Below are 24,589 nucleotides of genomic sequence, written 5' to 3'. Positions count from 1 at the left end.
GGCTCTCCGGCAGATGTTCAGTAATGACCTTCAGCAGATGTTCAAAAAGGCTCTCTGGCAGATGTTCAGTAATGACCTTCAGCAGATGTTTAAGGAGGATCTAAAACAAACAGGACTTCACTGAGGAGCTTTTGTCCACACATTCATAAGCCAACATCTACAAACTTCCACCTACACACCTGCATGTATGAATACATCCATAATGTAAGAGTTAAATAGAAAAGCAGGGAAGTGTGCGCTGTGGGGGTCACTGTAAGTCAAGTAAAGGTGTATGTGTGAGAAATCTTCTTCATTAGAGTTATAAAAGAGAAACATGAAAATACATAAATATTAAACATTCATCAGATTTAAAAACAGTTTTACAGACCTTAGTTAATGCTACAATAAAATGTACTGAACATAACACATAAACACCCCACAGGAATCTGGTCATACTTATTCACTTCAAGGTTGGCACGACCCTTTAAAATCTGCTGGTACACCCACAAGTTAATTATTCAGCAATAAACATCCAACAAAATCAATATTTCCTTACAAATGGTGAACTCTGGAGTGCAGCCATCACCCCAACAGTCAAGCAATTCAACCTCAAACATAAAGAGGTTCATGGATCACCTGTGCTTCATAAACTAAAGAAAAACTCACAGCTTGCTTGACTGAACTCTGCCTCAGTCCACAAAAGTAAAACCATCAACAGCAGGGATCAGTTTTTACTGGTTCATAGTAAACTGGTAAAAATGATGGTTGAGGGCTAGAAAATGCCCCTTCCCCACATTAATGCTGCACGCTGCATGCTGAACACCTACCGACAGATGCAAAGGGGTCCTTTACAGATGGTCCTCTGGTGCACCCAGTCCTAGACTTTATTAATGCCCCTACATGCTCCATAGAAATTCTCAAAAATTCATCTTTTCAGACAGATATTTTTTTGTGTGGAACATCATCCTACTTTCACGGCTGTAGAAGGGCTGTATAAGGTCTAAAACAGACGTTTGTCTCTGGTCAAATTTAGTGAAACTTGTCCCCATATTGCAGCTAAATAAAGACTGTCACTCGGTAACAAGGTTCAGCCCATAAATTAATGTTCATGGACCTCTGTACCTTGTGGATTGACACAGTCTTACAGCAGTCTGTAAGATAGTCATGTAATCGATCAGTTCCTGGACATGAATCCTGAACAGAATGCTCAATTTATGAGACGTCTGCGGGCTTGGCCAAGCAGCATTATTTTATCCTCTGGGGATGAGAACAGAAAGTGGGTGGGGACAGGTGCATCTGCTCCCTCAGACCACGCCCCACAGGTCAGATGTATCTGGTTGGTTCTGGACTAGAAAAGTCTTTGACAGATACCCTAAATATAAAAAGGCAGTTGGTCTGAGTTTAGTCTGATTTGGTACAAATTCAACCACATACATTGGGAAGCTTATCTTGTAACCAGAAGGTCACCGGTTCAATCCCCAGCTCTGTCTGTCCTGGTCGTTGTGTCCCTGGGCAAGACACTTCACCTACTGGCTACTGGTGATGGCCAGAGGGGCCGATGGCGCGATATGGCAGCCTCGCTTCTGTCAGTCTGCTGTCGCTACAACTGTGGTTTGCCTCCACCAGTGTGTGAATGTGAGAGTGAATGAATAGTGGAATTGAAAAGCGCTTTATGAATGCAATCCATTATCAAAACAACCCCATACAGTCTCAACACCCATCCTTCACCTTTTCAGATCAGTTTTAACATCAGTGTCATACCTTTGTCATCTCGTTAAACGCGTTTGGAGGGTGTTTCTTCTGTTTTCACGTCTGTACTGGACTAAATGTGCACACATATTTGGACTAAATGAAGTCCAGTAAGGAAACATCCGAGCTGCTTCCTGATTGGTGGTTCATCTCTGCCCGTCATCCTCTGGACTCAAAGTTCTTCACCAGTGAGCATGCTCTCTCAAATCCTCCTCCTCTTCCTCACCTCCTGACACATGATTACACTGCTACTGATGGTGTTGCCATGGTGATAATTAACACTAATCACCAGAGGATTGTTGTCACCATGGCAACAGTGGGAGCAGCAGAGGTGATGCGGGGGGGGCATTTAAAGACAGTGGTCACCAGGGAGAGAGGAAGAGGGAGGAGGTGTTTAATATTCAGAGAATTAACTGCAGCAGGAAATGAAAGCGATGAAGAGGAGGGTTTGTTATTGTTCTTAAAGCATCATAAACAGAAACCGCACTGAGGATTTCTGCAGTCTGTGAAACGCTTTCTATGCCTTCCCTCCATCAGCCCGAACATTTAAAGCAACATATTTATAAATCCCGCGTCACTTCAGAGGCCCTCATCCCCTCCAGGACTCCTCACAAACTCCTGATGTTTCAGATCTGATTCGGCTCATTGTGAAATAATCCGTCCACCTCATGGAAACAGGATCTTCTCTGGAGCACAGCCTCCACATCGAGGTGGAAAGCTCAAACAGCACTAGGAGGCAGGTCCTCTTCGCTTCTTTGTTGAACACATATTAATAGCCCTGCCTCAGAAGCCCGTTTAAGCAGAAATAACTTCCTGTAGGCGTTTTGCATAATGGTCCATCTCCTGCTAATTATTCCACAAAGCTTCCACGTCTGCTTTGAACCTTTCCTCGGTGGATCAGCTGTGAGCTTGCACAAACTCTTTGATGAGATGCAGAGTTCATAAACTCTCAGGACTGACGCACTTCGCTCTGATCGCTTAGGTCTGACGATTCTCTTCATCATAATCATCATTAGCAGATGTTTCCCACAGGTTTAGATTCTGTTGGGGTCGGAGCATGAACATGTGCTCCACATTAGTGAATAATTACAGTTTCTGTTTCTCCTGTGCAGTCTGCCATCAGTGGATGTTTTATGCTCTTCTGTTTCCCGAGGTGTTAATTATTGCCAAACTACCATCTTTGCCGAACCCTCGCAGACTGAAATGAAAGTAAAGAGCAAAACAGAAAGGTCCCAGCAGGGACCACAGGCCACAGGCTGGTCCACAGGTGGACCATGGGCTGATGAACCTGCAGACCCTCTAGCCTCTGGATTTGATGGTCACTCCAACGGCATGGGAACCCAGACAGCACCATTACCCATAGGGGAGCCGGTACCTGTCTTCGAATGCCATCAGGTGAGATCCACGCTCAGGAGGATCAATGTTTTTTGTTTTTTTTGTTTTTTTTTATTATTATCATCCTTTATTTCTCCAGGTGCAAATTTAATTGAGATTAAAAAATGTTTTCAAGAGAGACCTGACATCATGGCAGAAAGAGTTAAAAACACATAATAATTCAAACAAATACAAAATAGAGGATCAATGTTAACAAAGCAGCAGGACCAGACATGGTTCCAGGACACATGCTGAAGTCATGTGCCCACCAACTGGCGGGGTGTTCACCAACATCTTCAATCTGTCTCTGCAGCAGGCTGCAGTCCCAACATGCCTCAAACCAACTACCATTATTCCTGTGCCCAAAAGACAGTCAGTAAAATGTCTGAATGACCATCGCCCGGTCGCTCTGACACCAATTATCAGGAAGTGTTTTGAGAGACTCGTTCTTTCACACATCAAGGCCAACATCCCTGCTGACCTGGACAGCCTACAGTTTGCTTACTGCAGGAACAGATCAACAGAGGATGCTGACTCAATCACACTTGACACCAGCCTGACTCATCTGGAGCATCCCAATACATATGTTAGGATGCTATTTGTAGACTTCAGCTCGGCATTTAACACCATTGTGCCAAACAAACAAGCTGAATGACCTGGGACTAACCACCACACTTTGCTCATGGATGTTTGATCTCCTCACAAACAGGCTACAAAAGGTCAGGGTGGGCAACCCTACATCACCTGCTATCACCATTAACACAGGAGCACCACAGGGCTGCGTTCTCAGAGTCCAGCTCTTTTCACCCTATTCACACACCACTGCAAACCCATCCACTCCTCTTCTAACACCACAGTGAAGTTTGCTGATGACACTACAATAGTGGGAAGGATATCAGACAACAACGAGTCTCACTGCAGAGAGGACGTCCAACATCTAATCGGATGGTGTGGAAACAACGAGCTGGTTCTGAACACTGCCGAAACAAAGGAGATCGTTGTAGAGAGAGAAGAGCCAAGAAAACAACACGACCACCCCTCCACATACATGGTGAGGAAGCCAGGTCAGGGGGGAGATATCATCACCCCCACCCGAGATTGGGTACATAGCCCCAAGTGCGATAGGAGAAGGATCGTTGAGTGCGAGAGGAACTGACCTGAAAAATAGGATAATGGCCAAGCTTGAAACCTGGATCCCCCGTAGCCGGTTACCAAGATTACGTGAAGTACCCTCAGAAGGTCTGCTAGATGATGTTAATGCAGCACTACGGACAATACCTACAAGGCAAGGCAAGGCAAGGCAAGTTTATTTGTATAGCACAATTCAACAACAAGGTGATTCAAAGTGCTTTACAGAGACATTAGAAACAAGAACAAATAAAAAGCATGATTTAAAATTGAATAAAACAAGCAAATAAACTAACTAACTAATTAACAAACAAACAAACAAACAAACAACAGTATATAAAATCAAAACAGATAAAATCAGAACAGTAGATAAAATCAGTAGTTACAGTTTTTGCCCGTTGCTTGAACACATTTGGCAAAACGTCGCTCATTGTGCCAAAACTCTAAACACAAGTAAACACGACACAACACTGGGAAATATACCATACACATCTGTGCCAAAATGAAACTCCACTCCCAAAACCTAAACTCTGCTGTCAAAACCTAACATTCCTCTGTCAAAATGTAACTCTGTTGACAAAATGACACATACTTGCATCATATGCAAACACTTACAGATCAGGGGGAACACACTAGTCTTCTTTACATAAAACACTGCAGTCCTTGATTTCCATTGTGTATTCAGAAGGCACATTTACAGGAGACACATTTCCAAACAACCAAAAACGCAAATAGACCTACTCAATAGTGTACATCGCAGTACCATGAATTCAGATAAAGCAAAAAAAAAAAAAACCACAACACAATAATACTGCAATAGAAAAAACACTATACTGTAAACACAAAAAACCATGACAATTATGCATAAGTGGGCTCATGGATCCCGCCGTCTGTTGGGGTCTGGCCACAGGACCTCATCAACATCGCAAGCAGTGTCCTCTCCCGCTGGGCACCGGGGAAAATATCCTCTTGCATGTCGAAACCATCCATGGATTGCTGTCACCTGAATGTCGCCGCAGGCCTGTTCCATTGCCTGCAGAAGAGGCATGCGGGCATGTGGTTGGCGGTCATATACACGTCATCTCCAAGCCTAAAAAAATCCTCAATAGGGTTTAAAAATGGTGAGTAAGGGGGCAAGTATACCACTTCAAATTGATTGTGGTTGGAGAACCAGGCCTGGACCAGAGCAGCCCGATGGAAACTGACATGATCCCATATCACCACAAACCTGGGCTGATCTGCTCTGTTCTGTACAACTATATCATGGAGAGCATCTAGAAATGTGAGTATGTGTTGGCTATTGTATGGATCTAGTATTGCATGATGGTGCAGAAGCCCTCGAAGGCATATGGCGGCACATAATGTGATGTTTCCCCCGCGCTGCCCTGGGACGTGCACAATTGCCCTTTGGCCAATTACATTACGACCCCGTCGTCTTGTTTTGCTCAGGTCGAATCCAGCTTCATCAATGAAAATGTATTCATGAGGCTGTGCAGCTCCATCCATGGCCAAGATTCTCTGGAAAAAAGGGGAACATGTCACTGTACTACAGTGCTACACATGCAGCACCCTCACCCCATCACACAGGTACCTGTGTAGCTCTCAGAATAGATCCATGTGGTACTGATATGGTACATATTCAGCTGCTACTGGACTTCACCAATACTCTATTGTAAATGTAAGGGACAGTTACACGTACCCGTACATATTCAGCTCGAAGTCCTTTGACCCTGTCACTGTTCCTCTCGAATGGGACTCTGTAGAGCTGCTTCATGGTGATGCTGAGTTTACCCAAGATGCGTCTGATGGTGGTGATGCTCACATGGTTTATGTTGCTGAACACTCGCCTGTCTGCAAGTATTTTCCGTCGTAGCTGGTGGAGACGGATGGCATTGTCTGCCCTCACTAGGTCCACAACGGCAAGTTCCTGCTGTTGTGTGAACAGGCGTTGCCGTCCTCCCCCAGAAGGTCTTCAGGTCATTCTGGAGGAATACAACCACATATTGTCATCGGTTTGCTTATTTTTCTTACAGTACTTTACTGTATGTACTGTGTCATCCACTGTACAACACTGTACTTCAATATAAGGAATCAGCCACTTTGGCTGCAAAAGGAGCATTAGCACCCCGTACACTTGATATGGTGATGTGATATACTGTAGAACAGTGCTATGAAACCATCTGAGTAGAGCAGAAGGTATGGAGGTGAAGACAGACCTGTTTTCTAGTCGGAATGTTCGTATTACAGATGCCACTGTGAAGCGGCTTAGATGTGGGTGGACTCTCTGCCCAGCTTCCCTCATAGTCAGGCCATGGTTGATGACATGGTCCACCAAAGTTGCTCTTATTTCATCAGAAATATGGGTCCGTTCATGGCCTCTTCGGCCTTCTCCTCCTCTTCCTCCTCCTCCTCTACCTCTTCCTCTTCCTCTTGCTCTCCCTCCATCCATGCTTGCAAAGTTCTTGAAATGGCTACGCTGAGGGCTTTTTGTAGTTGGCTAATTGGTGTTCGGTTTTGCAAGTACGTGCCTTCAGGTGTGTATTTGAGTGGTTGCAATTATCCGATGTGTTTTGTATTTTGGATACATGTGTTTTCCGAATGGCACCCTGAGATTTCATTTTGTGAGCGAAGTGTCTTATGTATGAAATAGAGTGTAGCATGCAGGACCATGTGTGTTGCATAAAGGGGTAGGTGTGTTGCATAAAGGAGTAGGAGTGTTGCATAATTGGTACTGGGGTGCAAAGCAGCGCTTTTGTTTAAGGTATGGGTACATGTGTTTGAGGTATGGTAACAAAAGCTTCACGTTGTGTTACTTTAGTCTGAGCATGGGTTTATAGTGTTCAAGCAACGGGCAAAAACTGTAATAAGTATGTTCATACTTCTTCCTACTCCTTTTCAGACCAAACATTGTTACATTATGTCAGACGATTTTGTTTTATTTCATTATATATTTTTGTTTATCTGAACACATACGTGTGGGTGTGTGTATATCTACATATATATTCGTATCTGTAAATGAAAATATATGTAGTGTGTATATATTGTTTTTTGTTTTATATGTCTGAAACAAATAAAGATACAATACAATACAATACAATACAATACAATACAATACATACAACTGAAGAAGCTTCTCGGATGAGAGGTGAAAACGTCTTCAAGCAACTTAAAGAAGTCCAGACGCTTTTCTTTGCAAACAACAAAGGTTATGTTACAAAGTATTGAGTTGTATTTTTGTTATTGACCAAATACTTATTTTCCACCCTGATTTACGAATAAATTCTTTACAAATCCTACCATGTGGATTCATGGATTTTTTTTTTTCACATTCTGTCTCTCACAGTTGAAGTGTACCTCTTGTGCAAATTACTGACCTCTGTCATCATTTTAAGTGGGGGAACTTGCACAATCGGTGGCTGACTAAATACTTTTTTTCCCCACTGTATATATGGAAATTCTTTGTTTTTTACACTCAAACAATATATATATATATATATATATATATATATATATATATATATATATATATATTCCGATAGAACAGTGGCAGTATAATGTCCTTGTAAGGGGATATCAGGGGATATTTTGTGCTTGGTCTAGACAACTGAAAATGTGGATGTCCACATATGTGGACGCCAGGTCCTAGGAGGTTAAGATTTAAAAATGTAGTGGGTTATGGCGAGTAACCTTCAATATCAGTAATAAATCACACAACAAAGTACATTCATGTAGTTGTATAAAGCATGATAATGTATTAAGATTCCAAAGTATTCAGAATACGTTACTCTCATTGAGTAACGTAACAGAATATGTTACAAAATATATATTTGGGGCATGTATTCTGTAATCTGTAGTGGAATACATTTTAAAAGTAACCTTCCCAACACTAATGATGACATACTAAGATCAGGTATAATGGAAAACCATACGTGCTAAGTATCAGCATTCATAGCGCTTTTAATGAACTAACTGATCATTGCCCTTCTAGGTGTTTCTCACAGCTGTTCCTTTACCCTCCTTCACAGCTGGAGCAGGGGTTAACTACACCAACAGACATCCCTGATACTGCTACTACTGCACTACTTCCTACTGATGTTCCTGATGATTCTACTACTGCACAAAATATAACTACTGAACAAAGCATTACTACTGTAACTCCAGGGGATATCACTACTATAACAACAGTTCCTAACAATACCACTTCATCTAATACTTCTAATTTGAGCACCACAACACAAGATACAGTTCTAACCACTGACCTGGAAACACCAGATTATCCAGAAACTCCTCCTACTAGTGCCAGTCCTGTCTTACAACTACAGATTTTACCAGGCCTGATACGACTGATACTGCTTACTACTGCACTACTTCCTACTGATGTTCCTGATGATTCTACTACTGCACAAAATATAACTACTGAACAAAGCATTACTACTGTAACTCCAGGGGATATCACTACTATAACAACAGTTCCTAACAATACCACTTCATCTAATACTTCTAATTTGAGTACCACAACACAAGATACAGTTCTAACCACTGACCTGGAAACACCAGAGTATCCAGAAACTCCTCCTACTAGTGCCAGTCCTGTTCTTACAACTACAGATTTTACCAGGCCTGATACGACTGATACTGCTACTACTGCACTACTTCCTACTGATGTTCCTGATGATTCTACTACTGCACAAAATATAACTACTGAACAAAGCATTACTACTGTAACTCCAGGGGATATCACTACTATAACAACAGTTCCTAACAATACCACTTCATCTAATACTTCTAATTTGAGTACCACAAACAAGATACAGTTTCTAACCACTGACCTGGAAACACCAGAGTATCCAGAAACTCCTCCTACTAGTGCCAGTCCTGTTCTTACAACTACAGATTTTTACCAGGCCTGATACGACTGTTAGTCAGATAGCTGATACTACCTCCAACCCCATGACTGATCAAATGAGTACTACTCACTATTCTCCCATGACTACTATTACAAGTGATACTAATACAACTACTCCTTACACAAACACCACTGCTACTTTCTACCCAACTAGTGATGCAAATATTGCTACTTACAGTACTCCTACTACAATTGGTACGAATGCTACGAGCCCATACACTGACAGTACTTTACCTCCTAATCCTACAACAATTCCTTCAGCAAACACCACTCATTATGATTCAACTACTATACCTATTGCTACTGCTAATACTACTACGACCACTATATCCCCAACTACGTTTACCCCTCCTACCACCACTGTCCTGAAATGTGATAATGGAGGGAAACCAGAGAACGGTGTCTGCATCTGTCCTGATGAATGGACTGGAGTAACATGCTCAGAAGGTAAGAAGTTTTACCGACTAGAGTCTGATGGGTCAAAAACATTCAGCTGAGAACGAAAGAGAGGAATGCCAGAGATCAAAAACTATAATTTGCTCAAAATGTCTAATGTACCAGCTGTAAGGATTTCTACAACCTGAAATCAAGTTTAGCATGCATTATTTAAAAGTCCTTTTTATTCTTTTGTGATTAAAACAAATAAATTCCTAGTATTCTAAAAAAACAAACGGAAAAAATATTTATTTTTTAACAAACTTTTCGTAGAAAACTTCTGCAAAGAGCAGCAGTTAGGAGGCTTCAGGTTCCCTCGTACACCCATCGGCTGGTTTGCGTATTCTGAGGAAAAATGTGAAGTAGGAACGAGTGGTAGTAAGTCATCCACATCTTCCCCTCAGTCCAACATCACTCCATCACGTAGACTCTAGTGTATTGATGTTTATCTTTCTATCACCATTTCCATTCAGCTGGTAAATCTAAATCTTCAGCCAGATGTTTGTCCATGAATGGATCACCAGGTTTCAGCCCTCCACAGATCTTCCAGTGTGACCTGACGCTCAGCGACATACAAAAAAAATGTAAGAACAGCAGTTTTTTTTTTCTTCTGAAGAAAGATTGAAAGTGTCATATGGCTGAAGTTTGAGTATTTCTCTGTGAGGTAATCCTGTAGAAATGCAGCTCTGAGGTAACATGCAGATGATTCCAGATTCAGTAAAGAACCAGATGAGTAAAATCATGTCTTTCTTACCTCAGCTTACAAGTCCAGCTGATTTAGAGACACTGGCGACCAGCACTCAGATTCTGACATCAAAAGCAGAAGAGCTGACGGCTGAAAATGTTACAGCTGCGGCTGAGATTGTCAACACACTGCTGCTGTCTGCAAACGCCACAGAGGTACAAACATTCAGCAAATCGTAAGGGGCAAAAAAAGAAAGTAAGATGTTAATCTCAGTTCATATTTGTGTCTGTGCAGAGTGTCAGAGTGTCAGCAGTAGCAACAGTCAGTCAGCTGCTGAACGCCACTATACCAGATGATACCAAGGAAAACAACGCAACTCTGGGGTAAACTAAATATGTAAATAAACAAATAAAATAAGCTCATCAGCAGTGAAGCTAAGACTGTTAAAAACTGCTGTAAAGGTGGCACTATGGGAAAGATCATTAAAATATTCATCATGAAACTACAGCCATGCTAGCAGTGCTGAGGTTAAACTGAAATACAAAGGAGCTTTGACCAAAGTGCTAACATCAGCTGTATTTATTTCCCTAAAGTTCTGTCAACCAGATTTAACTCATATTCAGTGATAATTCACTTTTTCTATATTAGATGAACAACCAGTCTAAGCAGCTACATTATAAAGAAATATTTCACTGTGACACTGGCAAAAAGCTGATTTAAGCAATGTTTGCCATGTTCACCATCCTAGTTTGATTGGCTATTTTGTAATTCCTCTGAAGTGTGATGCATTTTAGCATATAAACAGGAACTGGCAGTTGTCAAAGTTGTTCTGTTTTAGAGACAAAATATCCAACTCACAGATGAATAATAATTGATTCAGGAATTTAAGAGCAGTTTTAAGAGTGTCAGCAGTCTTAGTCTTTCCTGTTCCAATTCAAACTGTAAAGACCTCCAATTGTAAATATTCTCATTAGACCTTAAATATCTGTACTATTCAGGTGAGTTTCCTTTTGAGATGAAAGTAATAAAGGTAAAGTTGAAGCTCTAAACTGACACTTATAGTTCAGGGGGAGTGCCAAAAATGGACTGGTACAACTGAATATTAGAAACTACAAATCTGATTAAGACAAACAATGTTTTGTGTTTCTGCGTTTGTTTGTGTTATTATTATTTGTTGTTGGGTTGTTTTTTGTTTTTGTTTTTTTTGGGGGGGGGGGGGGGGGGGGGGGCTTTTTTTTTTAATGTCCAGGCTTACGGTGACTCTGGACCAGCTCTCAGTGAACCTCAGCCTCAGTCAAAATACATCTCAATCTCAAGTGGTTCAGCCGAACTTGGTGGTCCAGTCGGCACAGATCCCTGCTGCAGACACTCACGGAGTCCAGTTCACCTCTCTCAGAGGTCAGTAAGAAACTGTGTCGAACAGCAGTGATCATCCGTGGACTGGTTTTTATTAAATTATAAAGCATTCTAAAGCAAATACCTGCAGGTTTAATCAAATATTGTAACTGACAGATCTAAAAGCAAAGATTTGAACACCGGAGAGAACAGATTGGCTTCTACTTTGTAGTTTATTAACCAGGTTATGATTTCTACTTCACTTGAGCTTTCAGCAGTTGAACTCTTGAGTGAACTCTCAAGGTTGACATGTTTGCCCAGTTGACGGTTCTAAAGTCCAGCTGTGGTGATTTCTTATCTTCTGTATAAAGCAACTTTATTTGTGTCCTTTGATGGTTTTACCATTGAAACTGGCTGCTGTTGTTGTGCTCTGTGTCCTGTTCACTATTTAGTCTTTTTACTGCTGTATTTTCAACACGTGTGATGGACTCATGTTTACCGGTGACTGAAAACACAAAATAGTTTTGAGACCTCAAAGCTTGTGGGAGGATTATAAACCTGAACTCAACTTAATGATGTGAATAACTTGGCCTCACTCTCTAAATTTGCATGTAATAATGTATTTTTTCAGACTCAAAACACAGAAAACAACAATAAAAGAAAACTGATAAAGTCCTCAGAAACTTAAGTTAAGAATCTACCCGAGATTCTGTCTGCTTTTGTCAAATAGTATCACTTTGATCCAGTAAATTTGCCATTGAATAAATATGATCTGAACTCTTCTGTGGGACAGCTCCCAAGAATATTTTTATGGCTGAAGTCCTTGGCTGGTGGTTCTTTATTGCTCTGCTGAAAAATAAAAAAAGCAATAAAATTGTCAAATACATCAAGATTTAAAAAGTAGTGCTCAGTTCAATTCTTCGAGACTATTTCAAAGTTACAAAGAGATACTAGAAGCAAGTTACTTTCTCCAGTCAGATAAAATAAAATGAAATGATCTTGTTTTCAAAAAATGGTGTTGTAAAGAAATTATCTTAAATTTGTTCTTAACTTTCATTTTAATCTGAACTTTAACTTTAAAATTGAAGAACCGACAGTAAATTTGTACATTTTTAATATGTTCACTGACATGCAGTCATCTTGTCACTACAGGGATTTCTGGGAATTTTTTGCCCAACAGAATTCATCTGAACACAAACGCAACACAGGTCGTGATGGAAAACAGTTTCATAGCTGATGCCCTCATTTACATACGATTCCTGCCAGGTGAGTCTGTCTTTTTAAAGCTGAAAAATCCTCTAATTTTAACAAGTTCTTACTAATAGCAGTGGATTCTTTTCTCTCATGTTAGGCGAAGATGTCAGAAGTCGTCAGACAGACTTGAACGTCTCTCTGGGTTTTGTTCTCTATCAGAATGATCGTTTCTTTCGTTCAAAACTCTACATGAAGCGACGGGCCACCATAAGGGTCCTGTCAGCCAGCGTCAGAGGGCAGGAACCCAACATGGTGCCACAACATGTGGAGATGTTGTTCAGACCAAGAGTAAGAAATCCAGTATCTTCATTCATATATAAATCTAATGACTGATGTCTGCTGGTTATAATTTAATATCTTCAGCACAGCTGCAGTTCTTCCTGCTGCTAATGGGGTAAAATTGGTCACAAAAGCTAACTTGTCCAGTCACACTATTGTTCTGTATATTTTTGAGAACGGGTTTTGTTTTCTTGTTTTCGTGTGAGGAATGGATTTAAATGCTTTAAGTTGTAGGTACTGCAGAAAAAGTTTGCATGTTATGCATGTTAGTTCTGTATGGAGTGGAAGGATTTTTGCCAGGATATTATTATAAAAAATATGTTGTAGATGTGTTACCTTTAACAATCTGTATGTTAAAATACAATGATGTCATGTTAATATCAAATATACAATATCAGAATTGATTCAAAGCAAACACAAATACTGTAAGAAAAATATCAATGGTGTTAACAAAACAAAAGAAAAGCAAACAAACTGCATTAAAAATATGCGTTAAGTCTAAGTTATCTAAATTAAAGGGCTGTCTGTGCGCTGCTGTTTCAGAACATCAGTGGAACGTCTCTGTACGACTTCTCCTGCGTTTTCTGGAACTACAGTCAGAAGGACTGGAGCACCAGTGGCTGCTCTAAAGGAAACACTTCAGATGGACTAATTAAATGTTTCTGTAACCACACCACCAACTTTGCTGCTCTCTGGGTGAGTATCACAAATCTGCAGACTGAAAGATGAAGCCACAGTTTGTTGATTCTTCATCAACCATTGCAACAATACAGATATTTAGTGAGACTTTTGATCATATCTGTGTTTCAGTCATTCAGAGAGAACTACGAGTATGCAGAAGCTCTGGGTGCAATCTCCATCGTGGGACTCTCTCTTTCTTTTCTGGGTTTGATTGTGACGATCATTTATAACGTTAAAGAAATGTAAGACTAGACCACCCCACCTCTGTTTTTATGTGTCATTTGACAAAAAAGTGTAGTTATCTAACAGGTTAAAATGTATTTGACTGCAACTAACATGCAGCAAACATGTTAGAAACAGAAGTGTTAGCTACAGAGTCAAAATTGGTCAAAAAATTGGTATGACAAAAACTGAGCCATAAATCTAGATATTTCAATGACTTCCCTACTCTTCTCTCAGTGCTTTGTTTACTTTATTTAATTTTATTGTAATTGAGAAAATTTTAATTACCCTCTTGCTTTTATCCAGAAAAGGAATCCTTTAGTTCTTAAAAATTTTAAATTATTTTTAAATTATTTCTAGAACTTTTCTCCACATTTTTACAATGTAATATTTTAATAGTTTTAAGATCCTTCTACTACTACCCTAATGGTCGTGTGGGCATCTTCCAATCATACCTTCTCAAAGTAGATAAATTAGATTTCTGGTCTGGATGCTGAAGTTAAACAGAAGGACAAATTGCTCCTGGGTTCTCCTTGATGTGAAACCAACACAGTTTGTTGTCCTGTGAAAAATAATTGGAAAATAACACCATCATTCAATCACCACTAGGTTCCAGAGGATACCCAAGGTCTGACCAAATGTCCTTGGATTATATCTCCTCTTTAACTTAAATCAAAGAAGGAAAAAAAAAACAGAGTGAGTTTGAAAGTATTTGCAAAGAAGAATTTCAGAAAATCTCTCAATTGGGTGAGCAAAGCCTGTGGATTCATAATTACACAAACAAACTAAAGACTGTAACTTCCGCCAAAAGTGCGAACAAACAAAACGAAGGAGGTCTGAATTATATATAAAATAAAAACAAATTAAAAAAAAACATAATATTTTGGAATGAAAGAAAACAGAGAAAAGATCATAATAATAATAATAATAATAATAATAATAATAATAATAATAACATTTAAAGAAATAACATGAATGCAATTTATTGTTTTGAGAAAAGTCAAAATTTTTAAGGAGATTTTTGCTTTGTATGACAAAAATAGCAATTAATTTTTGCAACATCACAATCTTGTTTTCAGCCTTTTATTAATTGATTATTTTTTATGTCATATTTAAAATTACATTCACGTGTATTTCTATTTTTTTTTTACAGTTTTCCTGTAAGACTTCATATTATCATTTGTCACTTTTTCATTTTCATCTGTAGTTTTCAGAATGAACAGAAGAAAAGCCTGATATCTCGGCTGTGCATCTACTTCAGCCTGCTGGCCTTTATCATCACCTTTGTCTCTGGAGTCCAAAACTCCAGCAGACAAATTGACATTGAGGTGCAGACTGACGATCGGACCAATGAAATCCTTGACTCGGATGAACGCATAGAACCAGACCGCGGTTCGTGTACGGCTGTAGCGGCTCTGCTGCACTTCCTCCTGATGGCCACCTTCATGTGGAACAGCGTGAACGGTACTCAGATCCTGATTCAGAAAATACGCCGCAGTCTACCACCTCACTGGACTCTGCTGGGCATGACTCTGGGATGGGGTAAGACATTTATAAAGTCGGGACTTAAATCTGACAAGCTGTTTATTCTTGAAGACCCTTCAATCTGTCCCAATTAATTAATTATTGTGTTAGGAGTGCCAGCCTTGTTCATGGGCATCACACTGGGGGTGACCTACAGAGTGGACAATCCTCTGAGATACAGACAGGAGGAATTGTGAGTAATCACACAAACCACATTTATCTACTTTAGACTGACCTGTACTTCAATATGAACAAAAGTCACATTTTTACCAATATTACAGTGTTGTTGTTGCTGTTGTTGTATGATGCTACTCACAGAGATTCAGTTTGATACAACCATTCTTTTCGATGCGCCTATACAGCTTTTGTAATTTATTTTTTTTATCTTTACAAACTTTATTATAATTCCTCTTAGTTTTGATTAAAGTTTAGACAAAGTTATTTATTCATATTATTTGTATAATTCCTTTTCATGTCACTGAAGTTGCTGGCTGGCAGCGCTGGATAAGAACAAACACTTCAGCTTTGAGAAACCTTTGTTTTGGGGTTTCCTCCTTCCAGTCGGCCTGATCTTGATCTACAACATCGTCCTGCTGGTTTATGTGTCCATTAAAGCAACCAGGAAGTCCTGCTTCAGGAAGAGTTTCCTTGAATGCTTCACTCTGGCTGTGTTACTGGGTGTGTCCTGGGTTTTTGGGTATCTGGTCCTCGTCACTTCAGGAACAATGAACCTGGTCTTCAGCATTTTGTTCTGCCTCTGCACAACCACACAGGTAAGGGCTGGACAGCGTCAACACGTTAACGAGCTAACCAAGCTAACGCACTAGTTCCCACCAATGTAATTGAGCATTGCGTGGCACATCCGACATACTGTTTCACTTTTGTCCTTACCATCAGGGTCATACTTCACATGAAAACCAAAATAGTTCCAAACGCCAGATCTGAATGAGGGTGGGGGAGGTTCAATTTCGGCTAGTGATGAGGCAGTTGCCATGTTGCAACGAGCTTAACTTCTGTCTGGCTAGCCTGCGCTGTGCTCAGTGGATCTGCGCTCGACAGTGCAACCTAGGCGGAGTAGTAGTAGCGGAGCGCTCAACACAGACAGCATCGTCAGAAGGTTATGATTTCTATATATATATATATATATATATATATATATATATATATATATATATATATATATATATATATATATATATATATATATATATATGTATGTATATATATTTTCCCTCTCTATGTCTTCAGGGCCTTCAGATTTTTATCATCACAGCCACAACGCCGACCTTCAGAGCCACCATGTCCCGATCAGTGCAGTACCTTTCCTCAGCCAGCATCTCGTTTAACAATGTGAAGTACCGTCTATGGAAGAACTGGCACAAGAACCACTCGGAGAAATACAGGGGAAAATGAGGTCATAACAAGCAGCTGACCCATGACTTGGGGATGATTTTAAAAGCATCTGTATTCAATTATTTTTAATGTGAACATAAACTAAATAACTGCATCACAGTCAATCAAAAATCAGAGTCATGATCACATCAACAATAAACCTCCAGAAATCTCCTCAAACTCATTCAAATCTGTGGAATAAGCAGAATTAGACTATTTTGTTTGTTTTGTTCATGAACAAGTTTTCCCTGAAATTTTTCTGGGTAGGGACAAAAAGCAGATCTGCTGAAGGAGCTCAATTTCCCAGGATGCACAGAGGATGCTCCAGGATGTTTGGGCTACTTTGCTGCAGGCAGACTTTCTTTGACCAGACAGAAACCAAACACTAGCACAGTCACGTGTTCAGGAACAGACTGCAGGTATGAAGACTGGTTTTTATTGTTATTTTAAGCATCAGCATTGCTCTCCAAGTAGCATCGTGTATCAGTCTGAAGTGATTCATGTTGGTAACAGTGTCTACACTAGCCTTGTAAAAAACTAAAGTGACCCAGGTGGAAAAAAGCAGTGACTATTCCTGCTTCCTGAACATTCTAGCCTGAGATCAGACTCGAGTTCAGCAGGTCCGTTATTTATATGTGTGTGTGTGTGTGTGTGTGTGTGTGTGTGTGTGTGTGTGTGTGTGTGTGTGTGTGTGTGTGTGTGTGTGTGTGTGTGTGTGTGTGTAAATATATGTGTAAAAACATTAAAAATAATGCTTTTCTGAGCCTGATAAGAACTCCGAACAGATTCAATATAATGGTTGCAAAAGCTGTCAGTTTAGGATGACAGCTGTGTCACTTTAGATCAAATGTTTATAACACTGTGAACTGGTATTTTATGCTTATCTGTGTTGTCTAAATTGTTTTTAATAGTCTCAAGTATCAATAATGTAAAGAAAAAGGAAAAAACAAAACAAAACAAAAAGCAAAACAGAATTTGTGGTCTAAATTGCATCTATCTGGTCTGAACTGGTCTTTTAAAGGCAAAAACGGGTTTTAAATGGTCAGTAATATCAGATTGCTTAATGGAGTAATTCACTCTTAGTAAATGATGATTATTTACAAAAAACACAAATTTTATCATCTGTGTCTGGAATAATTGTTAATTATCTGACAATTTGTTGTTTTTAATCTTTTGTCGGCTGCTTTGATTGATGTCATCTTACAGATGGTGGATTTAGTGCATTAAATGAGGTCTTACACAGTGTAATCTAAGAAAGCTAATGCAAAAATGCAACTTTTGTTTATATGAGTGTCAACTGAGGAAGTTTCAATGTGATATTAATTCATTAAATTCAATACCTGTTTTCATTGAAAATGTGGACATTATGCATTTTTAAGGTTGTATTTTTTTTTCTTAGAACAGGCTTTTGTTGTGCTCTACGTTACCTTCCTCAGACACAGCCGAAATAATGTCTGGCTCAAAACAGCCTTTATCCAAACACAACGATTTGCTTAGATTAAAAACCATCTCAAACAAAGGATCACAAAAGTCCCATCACAGGCCTTCAGGGTAGCTTTTATCAACACATACTGTCACATGAAGACAGAAACTCTCACCGATAATAAAAATATCCAAGACCATGAAACCAGAAACACAGGATGGAAAACCTGAAAGCCATCATTAGAAGAACCATCAACAGCAATCGCAAAAGCTAAAGAAAACAAATCAAAACAAGAATCCAAAAATTCAACAAAACAGAAATCAGAAGATTACAAAAATAAAAACAAGAAATCAAAGAAAAATCATTTCAACCAAAACCTGAAGATTAAATTGATCCAAAAAACTGGAAAAAAAAAAAAAGAATATCTTCAACTTCCATACCCGTAATATCAGCTCTATGTTGAAACCTCTGCTGCCACACCTCTACTGAGCATGTGCAGAGAATGTTTCAGCACTCAGCTTGTTTGTGATTGAAGGAAGTGAGAGCTTCCTGTGACCGTCAGGCTGCGGGCTGGGCCTTTGTTGTAATCAGGGCTGATTCCGTTTGAGGCCTTTGGGGGGAAAATGTTATTTTAATAAATTTTTAACTGATCAAAACATATAAAATATGTTCCTTTTTTAATGGATTTTGCAGCAGTTTGAAAATTTCAGTGATGATCTGAGAGGTTTATTTTTTATTTGTTGGTCTCTTTCTGTGTTTTTGGATCCCACGCGCATTAAATGGACTGTGGTCACATGATATTATTACTGGGGGGGGGGGCATTTTTTTTGCCCTTTGTCCATGGAGTGAAAAATGATGATTTTATTCATGATGCTTGATGATTTTTTTTTTTTTAATATGATGCTATACTGAGTAACTGTATTGAATTTGAGTATAACTATCCTATAATTTCTGAGGAATGTTACAGCACGTAAAGTAGGTGGAAGAGAGGAAGAATGTGTTGAAAGTTTCACATCAACTATCAGGATGTTTTTTAATGATATTTTAAATATAATGTGATTATATTGCATTGACTGTATTGAATTTGAGCATAACTGACCTTAAACTTGTCAGGTATTTTGCTGCGGATTGAGATGAATGAAGATTCACATTGCTAACCAAACTGAAAAGAATAATGAATTAACACTAGGAAAAACAGTTGTCCTTGAGCTTCATTTTTCCTGCAGAAAAGACCTCCAAATCGTTTGTGCGTGCGTGCGTGCGTGCGTGCGTGCATGCGTGCATGCATGTGTGCCTGCGTGCTTGCATGTGTGTGAGATGTCCGTGCACGCATGGGTGTGCTCGTGCATTTTTTTTGTGATCAACAACAAAGAAGAAGTGCTACCGTAAAGCTTAGTGCAGAAATGTGTGGAAAATTTATGTGGCGGAAATAAGGCGGCTTGCTTTATCGTGGCTCACAAATGACAGCTCACTTCACGGCGGTAACATATCAAGGCTTGCTTTGCGTTAGCGGGCTGAAGAAATCCTAAAACTGCAGTGAGTTGCAAATTGTTTGTGGGTCTCTGCCTTCAGTGACTAAAAGTAGGTTGTACTGTGTTAAGAACTGACATTTGAAGGATATCCCATTTCTTTGCAATGGAAATACACTGGTGTATGGGAGGGAAATGTAGACTTTTTCTAATACAATTTCTGTATTTATAGTGATGTTTCATATACTGATAGAGATGATATTCTTTTTCCTTTTTTTTAAACAGAAAAACACATTTTTGAAGAAATGTCTCGATGCATTTGGCATACCTGAACACTCTAAAGCGGAAACAGATACTCAGAATAAGGAAGAAAAACCCAACTCAGACTTTTCCGTTTTAACAGTGTTTACTCAGCACTGACCAAAGATTAATCCTGTCACTGTTCCCTGGGGTACAGTGACAGGCAAAACAGAAACTGTTAAACTGCTTGAGAGAGTTGACCACCAAAAGTGATTTGCCAATCTCAAGGTGAGGCGACATTAAAATAAAAGAAAAAAGTCTGCAGAGCCATAGTAGTATCTGCAGTAAAGATCTTTTCATACATTGTATACATTGTACCATAGGCAAAGTTGCCTCCATTTTTATAATTATTTTTATCAATATTTTGTACATTTCAAGGACTCTATTTTTGGAGTGTATTTTTATGTATCTATTATATTATACATACATATTAAAAGTGAATCTCTGTCCAAAAAATGCACTCAGTTTACTTCTTACTCACTATGATCATCATTCATTATTCTCCCCCAGTAATTAAGGTTAGGATATCTATTTTTTCTATTCCAATCCATTCTTCTTTTGCAGCATTTAAATAACCTTTATCAAATTTGATGGTTTTGTTACAGACTTTAAAAAAAAGTGTTTTGCTTTTCTTTCACAAATATGGGGACTGTGTTAAAATGTACAAAACAATGATGTCATGTTTTGTGACGAGGACCCAGGTAGAGAGAGACTTGATGAATTTAAGAATCTTATGATTTAATAAAGAAATTTGCAGACTTGCACAGAGATGGTAAAATTCTAATGACTGATAACGGAAACGAAGACAACAGACGATGAGGACAGGGAGGAACAGGGGTTTAAATGCACCAAGGAGACAGTCAGACGGAACTCGGGACAACTGGAGACATTTAAGGATGCAGGGACTCACAGAGACAGGGAAGAAGTCTCGTCGTGACGAGTAAAGTTTATCTTGCCTGGCTGGGCAGCTCTCTGGGTGCTCAGCACCCCCAAAGCTCTGATCTTAGAATCGCCCCTGATTGCAGTTCAGTGGAGCTAAAAGGAGTTCTGGCAAAGTTTGGAGGAACATAAAGAGCATCCACGGTATGTGTTGGATCATGTTGTACAATACAGCAGACCAAAATTAACACAGATGAAAAAGCAGAACAGCAGAGTAAACCTTTTTTGGTCTGAGATTAAATTTTCTTTCTTTTTTTTACACTCAGCTCTCTACACTCTAGCGAAGCTCTCAATTTACCGGTCGATCTACGTCCCTACCCTCATCTATGGTCACGAGCTGTGGCTAGTGACCGAAAGAACAAGATTGCGCATGCAAGCAGTGGAAAATGGGCTTCCTCCGAAGGGTGGCTGGCTCCCTTAGAGATAGGGTGAGAAGTTCGGCCATTCGGGAGGGGCTCAGAATAGAGCCGCTGCTCCTCCACATCAAAAGGAGCCAGTTGAGGTGGTTCGGGCATCTGACAAGGATGCTTCCTGGGGGCCTCCTGGGTGAGGTTTTCCGGGCATGTCCCACCGGGAGGAGGCCCCAGGGCAGACCCAGGACACTCTCGGCAAGCCTGGGAACGCCTTGGTGTTCCCCTGGACAAGCTGGAAGAGGTGGCTGGGGAGAGGGAGGTCTGGGCTTCTCTGCTTGGGCTGCTGCCCCCGCGACCCCGCCCTGGATAAGCGGAAAAAAATGGATGGATGGATGGATTAAATATTATTGGATAATTTTCGTATTGGTATATCATTACTCTATAATATTATAACTCTGTAATATCGAGCATGCTCAATAATCCAGGTAAGGAAATTCCAAAAGGTTGATTCTGCTCATCTGGACGTGGTGTTTTCAGTGCAAGAAACGTTTTGTCACTCATCCAAGTGACTTCTTCAGTCTCAGCTGACTGCAGGTTTCCATAATCTTATAAACAGTACATTTGCACAATGACTGAAACTAGCACAGCTGACGAAAAATGGGCTATGAGGTCAGTTGCTTAATTATTAATATGCAAACTGTCATGACCATTGATCAATGGCCATTAATCAGTGGCTATGAGTACCATTCACAGAGAGTTGGGGAATGGCTGCAATCACAGCATTGTAAGATGGTGAAAGATGTAACGTTGGGCCCCCTCCTTGATTCAGAGATGGTTTTTCCCTTTTCACGTAAATGATCTCCTTGACTCCACGCTCAAACCAGCGTTCCTCCCTGTCTAGGATGTGTACATCCTCATCATTGAAACAGTGTCCACTGGCCTGTAGGTGTAAATAGACTGTGGAGCCCTGGCCTGATGAGTTAGCACAACACAGAAGAGTTAACTCATCAGGCCAGCACTCTGCGGTCTATTTACACCTGCTAGCCAGACGCTAAAGGGGGACTTAAAAAATTCCAGAACTGTTCAGCCTCCTCTCTACACCACTATGAATGTGATAGTTATAGCCTCCTCTTTCCCTTTCTTTGTGTACATGTGAGTTTAAATGGCAGTCAAACTTCCTAGTGGGTTAGCCTGGAGGTATGTCTTCCTCGCGTGTGCCAAGTGGCAGGTGGACACATCTGTTTCACATCCACTCATCACCTCCTGGAGCACAAGAGCCAGTTCTCCACTCACCTGTTGCCAAACTGTTACAACTGATACTGTGGTAACAAGTCTAGTTCAGTTGATTACTCTTTGTGAAATAATTTCATACCTGCTTTGTATTTTTTGTTTGTTTGTTTTTCCATCTGCTTACATTCATCCATTACTACAGCTTGCTGATCCTAGTTTCTGGAAGAAGCCCTTCCTGTGGAAAACCTAAATGTTACTTAGGCTGCCACTGCCCTGTCAATCACAGACTCTCAGATTCTGACTCTCTGTCTACTTTAACTATGTATGAAAGCTCTCAGCACAGAGAACAGTGCCACATGATTCACATACCAGTAGTACCAGCTTATTCTTGCCTGTTCCAGAAAGGAGTAATAGTGTCCACACTCTTAAGTGCTTGAGCTCGTAGCTAAACATGTGCAACATTTTGATCCAGATAGCTGAGATCAAGGCCCTGAAGATTACTTCTGTGAACTACCACAATTTAGTGGAGTTGCCACATGCATCCAAAGAATGAAAGTTAAAGTTGGTCATAAAACCTGTTTGAATGCACTTTACAACTGTAAGTATCAGACCTGACAAGTGTGGGCTCCACCAGGCACTAAAAGAAAAATCCTATTGTCCTGCTGATAAGACCACATCAGTGGTTGCAGCACTCAGTTAAAACTCTGCATTCTTCTGCTGAAGTAAATCATTAATAAATAGACAATGCAACCAACAGGAAATATAAAATAAAATAAATATCAGATAAAAAAAAAAGAAACCATAAACTTTGGCATTGGAAAGATGCCTGCAGCAGTTAAATGAACCTCTGAACGGCTTTGATGTTCATTATTATTTTATCGGTGGCTCCTGTTGAAGCACTGGAACTGGGTGTTTTCACACAGACTCCCAAAGCAACAGGATCTTTAAAACCTTTAACAAACTGGACTGTGACGACTCAGGAAACCTGATCTGCAGCTGCTCATCATCATGGACAGCTGGGTTTGGTGTGTTTTCACTCTGGGTAACAAAAACTGAGCTTCTCAATTTCTGACATTTATTCTAACTATCAATATTTCGTAATAGTTGTTATGACTGATGGGGTAAGATAAGATAAGATAGAACTTTATTAATCCCTCGGGTGGGTTCCTCTGGGAAATTCGATTTCCAAAAAAGCACAGCACCGACAGAAGTTACAGAGTTACAGAATATTATATATATACACACACACACACACACACACATATATAAATACAGAGACAATATAAATAAAATATACGAAGGGGATAAATAGAATAAATAGGAATAAAAAATAAAAATACAAGTGAATTGCACATTTCAAGTATTGAGTCTATTGCACTGTTGACTATTTACAAAAGTATTGCACAAAAGGTATTGCACAGTGAGGTGAAGAGGCACTACAGCTTAGTTGTTCCCCCCTCCTTTGTCCTCCTGTTTCCCCTCCCTCTCCCCTCCAGAGAGGAGTTAAACAGTCTGATGGCGTGTGGGACAAAGGAGTTTTTAAGTCTGTTAGTTCTTGTCTTGGGGAGAAGCAACCTGTCACTGAACAGACTCTTCTGGTTGTTAATGGCCGTGTGCAGAGGATGCCTGGCATTGTCCATAATGTCCATCAGTTTCTTTAATGTCCTTTTCTCTGCCACTGTCACCAGAGTGTCCAGCTTCATGCCGACCACAGAGCTAGCCCTCCTGATCAGTTTCTCCAGCCTGGATGAGTCCTTCTTTGCTGTGCTGCTCCCCCAGCACACAACAGCATAGAAAAGTACTCCAGCAACCACTGACTGGTAAAACATCCTCAGGAGCTTCCTGCAGATGTTAAAAGACCTCAGCCTCCTGAGGAAGTACAGTTGGCTTTGTGCTTTTTTATACAGGTGCTCTGTGTTGCATGACCAGTCC

At 40.0% G+C, this 24,589-nt stretch overlaps 1 protein-coding gene across 1 annotated transcript; it reads left to right on the top strand.

The window, feature by feature from the left end:
• Window positions 1-6,026: 6,026 nt before the first annotated feature.
• On the top strand, window positions 6,027-16,964 carry LOC113028340 (adhesion G-protein coupled receptor G7-like). Its single transcript, XM_026178537.1, is given in 18 exon segments — window positions 6,027-6,087; window positions 8,232-8,263; window positions 8,265-8,474; window positions 9,045-9,125; window positions 9,127-9,583; window positions 9,845-9,949; window positions 10,045-10,151; window positions 10,328-10,471; window positions 10,551-10,639; window positions 11,506-11,654; window positions 12,744-12,857; window positions 12,943-13,133; window positions 13,668-13,820; window positions 13,935-14,047; window positions 15,235-15,569; window positions 15,663-15,744; window positions 16,036-16,324; window positions 16,800-16,964. Coding segments are annotated over 18 exon segments (2,877 nt in total).
• Window positions 16,965-24,589: the final 7,625 nt, after the last annotated feature.

This window comes from Astatotilapia calliptera, chromosome 8, assembly GCF_900246225.1.
Source record: "Astatotilapia calliptera chromosome 8, fAstCal1.2, whole genome shotgun sequence".
NCBI lineage: Eukaryota > Metazoa > Chordata > Actinopteri > Cichliformes > Cichlidae > Astatotilapia > Astatotilapia calliptera.
The sequence above is the reverse complement of the archived record's forward strand: the minus strand, read 5'-3'. Positions and strand labels throughout refer to the sequence as shown.